We start from the raw sequence: 13,363 nt of genomic DNA on the forward strand, positions 1-13,363 counted from the left end.
CCTTCTCCCACCCATTTGGAGGTCACCATCTCTCCCTCATCAAAAGCGTAAAATATGTTGTAGGTTGTTATAAACAACAATTACAAAAATTGCTTTAACGACAAAACCAACCTCGAAAACAACCCCTGTTATTTTAATATTTTTTAGTGTTTATTTCTCCCCCGTGTGCTAATAAAAAAAAGTTAAATTCAAACTTCTACAAATACAAAAATTATAATAAAAAGTTTACAAGTTTAGCATTGATGGATTAATAATTATTAAAAGTAAATCATTGTCACAATCGCCTGATGCATGATCTTTCATTTAACAATTGTTTGAATTTCAAGCAATTGTTAATCTGTCAATTTAGATATTTTTGCAATTTCTGGTAGAATTGTTTCAATTTTGTTAATCCTCTTGTTCAAATATCAAAGTTACATGATCTCACTCAATTTGATATCTTAGATTCGATTGTCTTTTTGTCAATGAATTGGGAGTGGAAGAAGTCTGGAATTGATGGTGGTGGGATTTTTCTCCCTTATTTGAAACTTCGATCACCACTATATATATCCAAATCATGGCTCGAGATTGATTCATGAACGAGCATCTCCAATTTTTTTCAATTTTCTTGGAAGTCTCACGGGAAAGGTATTATCTCATTCTTTGTGTTTCTGTTAAGTAAATACAAATCGAAAAACCTAATGTTGTACATATAAAAATCTTACTCATGTTTGATTTATATTTGCTACTCCATTTTATGTGTGTGTGTGCTTGGCTGGAGGGACTGGAGGGACTGGAGGGGCTGGAGGGACTGGAGGGACTCGGTTCCATGACCCGATTAGTAGGGAGTGAGGGCAAAATGTCACAATAAATTTTATACTTCTCAATAAATTTTATATTAGTTTATTTTTTTATGTTATTTAGTGTATTTCTCATTTTTTTAATGTGGTGTGATTCAATATTTATTTATATAAAAATACTTGCTTAAATTTTTTTAGAAATCATGTTTTTTTATTTTTTTTATTCTTCAATATTTGATTTTTTTAATTATATATAACTAAAAAAATTATATTATTTTTTTAAAAAAATTATTGACCCCGGTTCAACCCGAGTTGAACCCCTTGACCCTCGACAGCTACCCTTCTCGGGTCGATGCCCGGTCCGCGTCTGAAAACCTTGATTTTTTTTTTTTTGCAGGTTGTGTGATTTCTCCCACATGCTAATTAAAAAAAAAAAAGTTAAATTCAAACTTCTACAAATACGAAAAATTATAATAAAAAAAGTTTACAAGTTTAGCATCGATGGATTAATAATTATTAAAAAGTAAATCATTGTCACAATCACCAAAAATTTCAAAAATTTCAAAAATAATCATTGTCACAAGTTAGAAAAATACGCCTATATAAGAGTGTCTTGAGAGAAATCGAAAATTTCAAATCGCTCTCCCTTCCTCTTCCCGAAGCTTCCACCTCGCCATGGGCGCGAAAAGTACCTCATCCACGCCCGCCCGCTGGAGCCGCCGCCACCATCGGAGGGGACGTCGTTGGTCTTCCTCACGAACAAGGGCATGGAGGCGCTATGGTCCTTCTCCCACCCATTTGGAGGTCACCATCTCTCCCTCATCAAAAGCGTAAAATATGTTGTAGGTTGTTATAAACAACAATTACAAAAAAATTGCTTTAACGACAAAAACCAACCTCGAAAAACAACCCCTCGTTATTTTTAATATTTTTTTTAGTGTTTATTTCTCCCCGTGTGCTAATAAAAAAAGTTAAATTCAAACTTCTACAAATACAAAAAAATTATAATAAAAAAGTTTACAAGTTTAGCATTGATGGATTAATAATTATTAAAAAGTAAATCATTGTCACAATCGCTTTCGATGCATGATCTTTTCATTTAACAATTGTTTTGAATTTCAAGCAATTGTTAATCATCAATTTAGATATTTTTTTGCAATTTCGGTAGAATTGTTTCAATTTTTGTTAATCCTCTTGTTCAAATATCAAAGTTACATGATCTCACTCAATTTGATATCTTAGATTCGATTGTCTTTTTGTCAATGAATTGGGAGTGGAAGAAAGTCTGGAATTGATGGTGGTGGGATTTTCTCCCTTATTTGAAACTTCTGATCACCACTATATATATCCAAATCATGGCTCAGGATTGATTCATGAACGACATCTCCAATTTTTTTCAATTTTTCTTGGAAGTCTCCCGGGAAAGGTATTATCTCATTCTTTGTGTTTCTGTTAAGTAAATACAAATCGAAAAACCTAATGTTGTACATATAAAAATCTTACTCATGTTTGATTTATATTTGCTACTCCATTTTATGTGTGTGTGTGCTTGGCTCTGGAGGGACCTGGAGGGGCTGGAGGGGCTGGAGGGACTGGAGGGGACCGGGTTCACGGCCGATTGGTAGAGTCGAGGGCAAAATGTCACAATAAATTTTATACTTCTCAATAAATTTTATATTAGTTTATTTTTTTATGTTATTTAGTGTATTTCTCATTTTTAATGTGGTGTGATTCAATATTTATTTATATAAAATACTTGCTTAAATTTTTAGAAATCATGTTTTTATTTTTTATTCTTCAATATTTGATTTTTTTTAATTATATATAACTAAAAATTATATTATTTTTAAAAATTATTGACCCCGGTTCAACCCAGTTGAACCCCTTGACCCCTGACCGCTACCCTTCTCCGGGTCGATGCCCGGTCCGCGTCTGAAAACCTTGATTTTTTTTTCTTTTGCAGGTTGTGTGATTTCTCCCACATGCTAATTAAAAAAAAAAAAGTTAAATTCAAACTTCTACAAATACGAAAATTATAATAAAAAGTTTACAAGTTTAGCATCGATGGATTAATAATTATTAAAAGTAAATCATTGTCACAATCACCAAAAATTTCAAAAATTTCAAAAATAATCATTGTCACAAGTTAGAAAAATACGCCTATATAAGAGTGTCTTGAGAGAAATCGAAAATTTCAAATCGCTCTCCCTTCCTCTTCCCGAAGCTTCCACCTCGCCATGGGCGCGAGAGTACCTCATCCACGCCGCCCGGAGCTGCCGCCACCATCGGAGGGGACGTCGTTGGTCTTCCTCACGAACAAGGGCATGGAGGCGCTATGGTCCTTCTCCCACCCATTTGGAGGTCACCATCTCTCCCTCATCAAAAAGCGTAAAAATATGTTGTAGGTTGTTATAAACAACAATTACAAAAAAATTGCTTTTAACGACAAAAACCAACCTCGAAAAACAACCCCTCGTTATTTTAATATTTTTTTAGTGTTTATTTCTCCCCGTGTGCTAATAAAAAAAGTTAAATTCAAACTTCTACAAATACAAAAAAATTATAATAAAAAAAGTTTACAAGTTTAGCATTGATGGATTAATAATTATTAAAAAGTAAATCATTGTCACAATCGCTCGATGCATGATCTTTTCATTTAACAATTGTTTGAATTTCAAGCAATTGTTAATCATCAATTTAGATATTTTTTTGCAATTTCGGTAGAATTGTTTCAATTTTTGTTAATCCTCTTGTTCAAATATCAAAGTTACATGATCTCACTCAATTTGATATCTTAGATTCGATTGTCTTTTGTCAATGAATTGGGAGTGGAAGAAGCTGGAATTGATGGTGGTGGGATTTTCTCCCTTATTTGAAACTTCTGATCACCACTATATATATCCAAATCATGGCTCAGGATTGATTCATGAACAGCATCTCCAATTTTTCAATTTTCTTGGAAGTCTCCTGGGAAAGGTATTATCTCATTCTTTGTGTTTCCTGTTAAGTAAATACAAATCTGAAAACCTAATGTTGTACATATAAAATCTTACTCATGTTTGATTTATATTTGCTACTCCATTTTATGTGTGTGTGTGCTTGGCGGCTGGAGGGACTGGAGGGGCTGGAGGGGCTGGAGGGACTGGTTCCGCCGGCCGATTGGTAGGGGGCTGAGGGCAAAATGTCACAATAAATTTTATACTTCTCAATAAATTTTATATTAGTTTATTTTTATGTTATTTAGTGTATTTCTCATTTTTAATGTGGTGTGATTCAATATTTATTTATATAAAATACTTGCTTAAATTTTTAGAAATCATGTTTTTATTTTTTATTCTTCAATATTTGATTTTTTTTAATTATATATAACTAAAAATTATATTATTTTTAAAAATTATTGACCCCGGTTCAACCCAGTTGAACCCCTTGACCCCTGACCGCTACCCTTCTCCGGGTCGATGCCCGGTCCGCGTCTGAAAACCTTGATTTTTTTTTCTTTTGCAGGTTGTGTGATTTCTCCCACATGCTAATTAAAAAAAAAAAAGTTAAATTCAAACTTCTACAAATACGAAAATTATAATAAAAAGTTTACAAGTTTAGCATCGATGGATTAATAATTATTAAAAGTAAATCATTGTCACAATCACCAAAATTTCAAAATTTCAAAATAATCATTGTCACAAGTTAGAAAATACTGCCTATATAAGAGTGTCTTGAGAGAAATCGAAATTTCAAATCGCTCTCCCTTCCTCTTCCCGAAGCTTCCACCTCGCCATGGGCGCGAGAAAGTACCTCATCCACGCCGCCGCTGGAGCTGCCGCCACCATCGGAGGGACGTCGTTGGTCTTCCTCACGAACAAGGGCATGGAGGCGCTATGGTCCTTCTCCCACCCATTTGGAGGTCACCATCTCTCCCTCATCAAAAGCGTAAAATATGTTGTAGGTTGTTATAAACAACAATTACAAAAATTGCTTTAACGACAAAACCAACCTCGAAAACAACCCCTGTTATTTTAATATTTTTTTAGTGTTTATTTCTCCCCGTGTGCTAATAAAAAAAGTTAAATTCAAACTTCTACAAATACAAAAAAATTATAATAAAAAAAGTTTACAAGTTTAGCATTGATGGATTAATAATTATTAAAAAGTAAATCATTGTCACAATCGCTCGATGCATGATCTTTCATTTAACAATTGTTTGAATTTCAAGCAATTGTTAATCATCAATTTAGATATTTTTTTGCAATTTCGGTAGAATTGTTTCAATTTTTGTTAATCCTCTTGTTCAAATATCAAAGTTACATGATCTCACTCAATTTGATATCTTAGATTCGATTGTCTTTTTGTCAATGAATTGGGAGTGGAAGAAAGTCTGGAATTGATGGTGGTGGGATTTTTCTCCCTTATTTGAAACTTCGATCACCACTATATATATCCAAATCATGGCTCGAGGATTGATTCATGAACAGACATCTCCAATTTTTTTCAATTTTTCTTGGAAGTCTCCGGGAAAGGTATTATCTCATTCTTTGTGTTTCTGTTAAGTAAATACAAATCTGAAAACCTAATGTTGTACATATAAAAATCTTACTCATGTTTGATTTATATTTGCTACTCCATTTTATGTGTGTGTGTGTGCTGGCGGCTGGAGGGGACTGGAGGGGTCTGGAGGGGACTGGAGGGACCTGGGTTCCACGGCCGATTGAGTAGGGGTGAGGGCAAAATGTCACAATAAATTTTATACTTCTCAATAAATTTTATATTAGTTTATTTTTATGTTATTTAGTGTATTTCTCATTTTTAATGTGGTGTGATTCAATATTTATTTATATAAAATACTTGCTTAAATTTTTAGAAATCATGTTTTTATTTTTTATTCTTCAATATTTGATTTTTTTTAATTATATATAACTAAAAATTATATTATTTTTAAAAATTATTGACCCCGGTTCAACCCAGTTGAACCCCTTGACCCCTGACCGCTACCCTTCTCCGGGTCGATGCCCGGTCCGCGTCTGAAAACCTTGATTTTTTTTTCTTTTGCAGGTTGTGTGATTTCTCCCACATGCTAATTAAAAAAAAAAAAGTTAAATTCAAACTTCTACAAATACGAAAATTATAATAAAAAGTTTACAAGTTTAGCATCGATGGATTAATAATTATTAAAAGTAAATCATTGTCACAATCACCAAAATTTCAAAATTTCAAAATAATCATTGTCACAAGTTAGAAAATACTGCCTATATAAGAGTGTCTTGAGAGAAATCGAAATTTCAAATCGCTCTCCCTTCCTCTTCCCGAAGCTTCCACCTCGCCATGGGCGCGAGAAAGTACCTCATCCACGCCGCCGCTGGAGCTGCCGCCACCATCGGAGGGACGTCGTTGGTCTTCCTCACGAACAAGGGCATGGAGGCGCTATGGTCCTTCTCCCACCCATTTGGAGGTCACCATCTCTCCCTCATCAAAAGCGTAAAATATGTTGTAGGTTGTTATAAACAACAATTACAAAAATTGCTTTAACGACAAAACCAACCTCGAAAACAACCCCTGTTATTTTAATATTTTTTAGTGTTTATTTCTCCCCCGTGTGCTAATAAAAAAAAGTTAAATTCAAACTTCTACAAATACAAAAATTATAATAAAAAGTTTACAAGTTTAGCATTGATGGATTAATAATTATTAAAAGTAAATCATTGTCACAATCGCCTGATGCATGATCTTTCATTTAACAATTGTTTGAATTTCAAGCAATTGTTAATCATCAATTTAGATATTTTTTTGCAATTTCGGTAGAATTGTTTCAATTTTTGTTAATCCTCTTGTTCAAATATCAAAGTTACATGATCTCACTCAATTTGATATCTTAGATTCGATTGTCTTTTTGTCAATGAATTGGGAGTGGAAGAAGTCGGAATTGATGGTGGTGGGATTTTTCTCCCTTATTTGAAACTTCGATCACCACTATATATATCCAAATCATGGCTCAGGATTGATTCATGAACAAAGCATCTCCAATTTTTTTCAATTTTTCTTGGAAGTCTCCCGGGAAAGGTATTATCTCATTCTTTGTGTTTCCTGTTAAGTAAATACAAATCTGAAAACCTAATGTTGTACATATAAAATCTTACTCATGTTTGATTTATATTTGCTACTCCATTTTATGTGTGTGTGTGCTTGGCGGCTGGAGGGACTGGAGGGGCTGGAGGGGCTGGAGGGACTGGAGGGACTGGTTCCGCCGGCCGATTGGTAGGGGGCTGAGGGCAAAATGTCACAATAAATTTTATACTTCTCAATAAATTTTATATTAGTTTATTTTTATGTTATTTAGTGTATTTCTCATTTTTAATGTGGTGTGATTCAATATTTATTTATATAAAATACTTGCTTAAATTTTTAGAAATCATGTTTTTATTTTTTATTCTTCAATATTTGATTTTTTTTAATTATATATAACTAAAAATTATATTATTTTTAAAAATTATTGACCCCGGTTCAACCCAGTTGAACCCCTTGACCCCTGACCGCTACCCTTCTCCGGGTCGATGCCCGGTCCGCGTCTGAAAACCTTGATTTTTTTTCTTTTTTGCGGGGTTGTGTGATTTCTCCCACATGCTAATTAAAAAGTTAAATTCAAACTTCTACAAATACGAAAAATTATAATAAAAAAAGTTTACAAGTTTAGCATCGATGGATTAATAATTATTAAAAAGTAAATCATTGTCACAATCACCAAAATTTCAAAATTTCAAAATAATCATTGTCACAAGTTAGAAAATACTGCCTATATAAGAGTGTCTTGAGAGAAATCAAAATTTCAAATCGCTCTCCCTTCCTCTTCCCGAAGCTTCCACCTCGCCATGGGCGCGAGAGTACCTCATCCACGCCGCGCTGGAGCTGCCGCCACCATCGGAGGGGACGTCGTTGGTCTTCCTCACGAACAAGGGCATGGAGGCGCTATGGTCCTTCTCCCACCCATTTGGAGGTCACCATCTCTCCCTCATCAAAAAGCGTAAAAATATGTTGTAGGTTGTTATAAACAACAATTACAAAAAAATTGCTTTAACGACAAAACCAACCTCGAAAAACAACCCCCTGTTATTTTTAATATTTTTTTTAGTGTTTATTTCTCCCCGTGTGCTAATAAAAAAAGTTAAATTCAAACTTCTACAAATACAAAAAAATTATAATAAAAAAAGTTTACAAGTTTAGCATTGATGGATTAATAATTATTAAAAGTAAATCATTGTCACAATCGCCTGATGCATGATCTTTCATTTAACAATTGTTTGAATTTCAAGCAATTGTTAATCTGTCAATTTAGATATTTTTGCAATTTCTGGTAGAATTGTTTCAATTTTGTTAATCCTCTTGTTCAAATATCAAAGTTACATGATCTCACTCAATTTGATATCTTAGATTCGATTGTCTTTTTGTCAATGAATTGGGAGTGGAAGAAAGTCTGGAATTGATGGTGGTGGGATTTTTCTCCCTTATTTGAAACTTCTGATCACCACTATATATATCCAAATCATGGCTCAGGATTGATTCATGAACAGCATCTCCAATTTTTCAATTTTCTTGGAAGTCTCCCAGGGAAAGGTATTATCTCATTCTTTGTGTTTCTGTTAAGTAAATACAAATCGAAAAACCTAATGTTGTACATATAAAAATCTTACTCATGTTTGATTTATATTTGCTACTCCATTTTATGTGTGTGTGTGCTTGGCGGTGGAGGGACCTGGAGGGGTCGGAGGGACTGGTTCCGACGGGCCGATTAGTAGAGGGTGAGGGCAAAATGTCACAATAAATTTTACACTTCTCAATAAATTTTATATTAGTTTATTTTTATGTTATTTAGTGTATTTCTCATTTTTAATGTGGTGTGATTCAATATTTATTTATATAAAATACTTGCTTAAATTTTTAAAAATCATGTTTTTATTTTTTATTCTTCAATATTTGATTTTTTTAATTATATATAACTAAAAATTATATCATTTTTAATAAAAATTATTGACCCCGGTTCAACCCAGTTGAACCCCTTGACCCCTGACCGCTACCCTTCTCCGGGTCGATGCCCGGTCCGCGTCTGAAAACCTTGATTTTTTTTTCTTTTGCAGGTTGTGTGATTTCTCCCACATGCTAATTAAAAAAAAAAAAGTTAAATTCAAACTTCTACAAATACGAAAAATTATAATAAAAAAAGTTTACAAGTTTAGCATCGATGGATTAATAATTATTAAAAAGTAAATCATTGTCACAATCACCAAAAATTTCAAAAATTTCAAAATAATCATTGTCACAAGTTAGAAAAATACGCCTATATAAGAGTGTCTTGAGAGAAATCGAAATTTCAAATCGCTCTCCTTCCTCTTCCCGAAGCTTCCACCTCGCCATGGGCGCGAGAAAGTACCTCATCCACGCCCGCCCTGGAGCTCGCCGCCACCATCGGAGGGGACGTCGTTGGTCTTCCTCACGAACAAGGGCATGGAGGCGCTATGGTCCTTCTCCCACCCATTTGGAGGTCACCATCTCTCCCTCATCAAAAGCGTAAAATATGTTGTAGGTTGTTATAAACAACAATTACAAAAATTGCTTTAACGACAAAACCAACCTCGAAAACAACCCCTGTTGTTTTAATATTTTTTTAGTGTTTATATTGGAAAGGAAAATTTTAAAAAAAACTTGTGATTTTAAATTGTTGAAGGTGGGATTGTATTTTTTTTTCGTTTGCAGGTTGTGTGATTTCTCCCGCATGCTAATAAAAAAAAGTTAAATTCAGTAATTCATATAAAATACTTCGTATTCGATAAGCAACGTGGCGTGATGTAAACATATATTATTTTTTACTTTTTGACTTAATATAAATTATTACATAAATTATTATTTTTAGATATATTCATAATGAGGGAAAGAAGTGTCATTTATTGAATTAAATGAAAAATAACAAAGCCTTTTCAAAAAAAATTTATAAATGACACGCAAAATCCACCATTTTTCTCCCGATTCGAATCCAACCACTAAAAACTAGAACAACAACACCAAACACCCACTAAAACATCAAATAAACAAAACTAAAATATCACATAAATTAAAAACAAATACTGAATTACCAGATTAGAAGTTAGAAAATAAAAAAAAACCTAGCAAATCAATAGCCTTAGGGCCTGCAGCAGTTGAAGCTTAGAGGCCATCCTTCTCCTTTTCTGCTTGGCGACTGGAGGGACTGGAGGGGCTGGAGGGACTGGTTCCGCCGGCCGATTGGTAGGGGGGCTGAGGGCAAAATGTCACAATTGAACCAATCAAGTTTAGTCAATTGAATAGATTAAGTTTAGTAAAAGAAAATTAATTAGTTTGAACTTGTAGTTGGTATAAAGTTGTAGATTGTGATTTGTTAGTTTGATTTTGTTTTAAAACAAGGTGTCAGTTTCTAGTTAAATGAGAATTTTAACATGGGTACCAGATTTACCTCGATAGAAGGGGTAGGTGTGACACATAGTGCTGGAAGAGGGCCTCCATGCCTTTGTTTGTGAGGAAGACCAAAGCCGTCCCTCCGACAGTGGCGGCAACTCCAGCAGCGTCCTGGATGAGATATTTTCTAGCGCTCATGGCGAGGTGGAAGCTTCGGGAAAGAAGAGCAAGAGGGAGGGAGAGAATGATTTGAAATTTTGAATTCTCAGGAACACTCGTAATATAGGCAGCCAAAAAAATGGGGGAGAGAACTATCCAAGTGGCATCGGGAAAATCCTGTTACACCGTTAGATGAATCTAACGGTTGATGGGTAATTAAAATATTTATGAACAGTATAAGTGTTTGTAATTTTTTCAAATTGTGTTTTTTTTTATGGTCTTGCGAAATTGTGTTTTTTTATGGCTGCTTAATTTGATGAGAGGCATGGAGCGGGTGTATAAAACTGCTTCTTTGGCTCACCATAATAGTTGGGTAATTTCATATTTCCAGCTACAAATATCATGACATGTAGGTATTTATTACATCTATATTATTGTTGTTGTTCAATGGCTTGTGTTATGTTATGTTTTTGTTAATGAGGAAAATAAAAAAATTCTCTGACATTTTTGTTGGCTCTAACCATGAAAGTCATGCACTGAAGTTGTTCTTTGAAAATCATTCTAGAATTACACTTGCATTCTTTGATATGATAATTGAAAATTCAAATGAATGCTAGCTAGTTGACGGTATGTTGCATCATATATGTCAATAATATTAGTCAAGTACTTATATTAGACTATTTTTAGCATGTATGTTAATATATTGTCACATGGATTAGCTAACATAGGTTAGAATCCTCTGCTGTAATTTCAATAAATTCTCAATTCTCGAATGTGGGCTAAAAAAGCCCTTTAATATGAGAGAATTCATCTTCATTTTTTCTATCAGCTTGCATCTGATGAGTCTTAAATTACTGCAGTTTATCATCAATCAGAATGCACTTCCGTGTCTTCTAAACCTTCTGACGCACAATCATAAGAAAAGCATCAAGAAGGAAGCTTGCTGGACTATTTCAAACATCACAGCTGGAAATAAGGAGCAAATACAGGTACCCTATATAATCATTCTTTTGACCAATGTTTATAGTTTGTACCTATAATGCCAACTTTTTTAAGATGACCGTCAAGTTGAGTTTTCACATAGTTCATAGTCCAAATTAGGCACTTAGAAGTTTTTTACCACCATGAAATAGTGCGATGAAAACACTGGAAGCTTATATTTTTCTAATTTTGAGAGTTAATCTTATTGCTGTTGGCAAATACTTCAGATTACCTTTGATATTTATTGCTTTCAAACATGATCCCCTGTAGATAGGCGTCGATCATCTTTGGTGTCAACTTTGTATCTCTGATTCTGCTTGATAACTATACTCTTCCATCTTTCTGTCAGGCTGTAATTACTGCTGATATCATTGGTCCATTAGTACATCTTCTCCAAACTGCTGAGTTTGACATCAAGAAAGAGGCTGCCTGGGCCATCTCAAATGCTACTTCAGGTGGCACCCATGATCAAATAAAGTAATGTTGAATGCGCATCACGTTTATTCTACCATTAAGAATTGTATTTAAGCCCAAATTTAGCCTATAAGCTGTATTCAAGTCTAAGGCCTTTTCATTAACATGGTTTATCATGGCAGGTTTTTAGTCAGTCAGGGTTGCATCAAGCCCTTGTGTGATCTCCTAGTGTGCCCAGACCCGAGAATTGTCACAGTTTGCTTGGAAGGGCTGGAAAACATCCTGAAGGTTGGTGAAGCTGAGAAGAATGCAGGCACCACTGGAGGCGTGAATCTCTATGCTGCTTGATATAGGCAAATTACATTTTACAGTTAAGATTATTCTATGAATTTTGTGGAAATCCCAATTAATGAAAACTTATGAAATTATTCAATTACTCAATATCATATAGGACATATATAGATTTCTCTGACTTTATATTGATATCTGTTAACTGGCCATGATAAATGCATGACTATCCTGCAGCAGCAATTCTATTAGAGGATATTTTTTTCTGATTACGCTTGTTGGTTGCCGCTTTTGTTTAGGCTTTTTCAACTCATGGACTGGGCACACATTATATCCATCAAGCCATGCAAGTGTGCTCCCACCAGATATATATCTCCTGAGTATCCAGGGAATGCTTGTCTGCTTGGAAATTTACTAGAAGCTGCCAGTGATGCTTTGCCTTTGCTGAGGTGTGACTTCCATGAGGTGTGGATGTCTTTTGTTACATCAAGAACCTTGATCACTATCTGTTAATATTGCTTCTTCTTTCTTGTTTTTGTGGCCTGGGTTAACTTCTCTTTGATAGTTGTTTCTTTGTGTGAATCAGGCAATGGATTTTTTGGCTGTCAACTTTTCTGTTGGAGGCACTTCCAGCAGCTTCAAGGTTATCAGCTAGAGAAAGTAAGATAAGCATGCTTTTGGCATGCATTAAGTGTTACTTGATATATATATATATATGTGTTTTCTTAAGTTGATCCTTCATCTCATCATCGCATTCTAATCATTGGGCTTTGAGATATCTCTAACTTTTTAAATTTGCTTGTGTTTGTCAAATGTCTCTGATTGATCAGAATCAAATGAAAATGGCATGGTTCTGGATGAAGAATCCATAAGAACACTTGTGTCAGACTTAGGGAAGCAGATATCAAATGCAGTAGATTCACGTCTTCTTCAGCACTTGGGATGCCATTCCAAATAATTTTCTTTCTGAGGTGTACTCCTATTTTACCATGCTTTACTTTTCTGGTGTGATATGAAAATTGTACATTAATTTCTCAACAGGTCAATGTTTTGTTCAGAGATACTTCACTCATTAATTCTTTAGAAAAAGATGTACCATTATCTGATAGAGAGGTTGAAGACACTGGTGCAATATGTGCTTTCCTTCATGTTATTTTCAACACACTGCCAATTCCAATTGAACGCATCATGACGGGATTAGCTTATAGGACTGAAATTGTTCGTGTACTTTGGCGATTTATAAAACTCAGCCATGAGAATCATATGGATGGCCATCTTCATCAAAGTTCACAGGATATTTATCTGGAGATGCTCCTGGTTGGCTTTTGCCT

General features: G+C 34.3%; 1 protein-coding gene across 1 annotated transcript; it reads left to right on the plus strand.

Moving 5' to 3' along the window:
* Positions 1–6,095: 6,095 nt before the first annotated feature.
* Positions 6,096–12,092, plus strand: LOC120263264 (importin subunit alpha-1b-like). The gene is made up of 4 exons (XM_039271130.1): positions 6,096–6,248; positions 11,210–11,338; positions 11,680–11,807; positions 11,927–12,092. The coding sequence occupies exons 1-4, from the start codon at positions 6,096–6,098 to the stop codon at positions 12,090–12,092; spliced, it is 576 nt and encodes a 191-aa protein (XP_039127064.1).
* Positions 12,093–13,363: the final 1,271 nt, after the last annotated feature.

This window comes from Dioscorea cayenensis, chromosome 6 (genome assembly GCF_009730915.1).
Source record: "Dioscorea cayenensis subsp. rotundata cultivar TDr96_F1 chromosome 6, TDr96_F1_v2_PseudoChromosome.rev07_lg8_w22 25.fasta, whole genome shotgun sequence".
Lineage (NCBI taxonomy): Eukaryota > Viridiplantae > Streptophyta > Magnoliopsida > Dioscoreales > Dioscoreaceae > Dioscorea > Dioscorea cayenensis.

What these genes read in the sequence shown, in the direction of transcription:
- LOC120263264 (XM_039271130.1), top strand. Translation starts at nt 6,096, where the DNA reads ATGGGCGCGAGAAAGTACCTCATCCACGCCGCCGCTGGAGCTGCCGCC. An exon ending in ATCTCTCCCTCATCAAAAGC is followed by an intron (nt 6,249 to 11,209) that starts GTAAAATATGTT and finishes AAATTACTGCAG; the next exon opens with TTTATCATCAATCAGAATGC. An exon ending in GAAATAAGGAGCAAATACAG is followed by an intron (nt 11,339 to 11,679) that starts GTACCCTATATA and finishes TCTTTCTGTCAG; the next exon opens with GCTGTAATTACTGCTGATAT.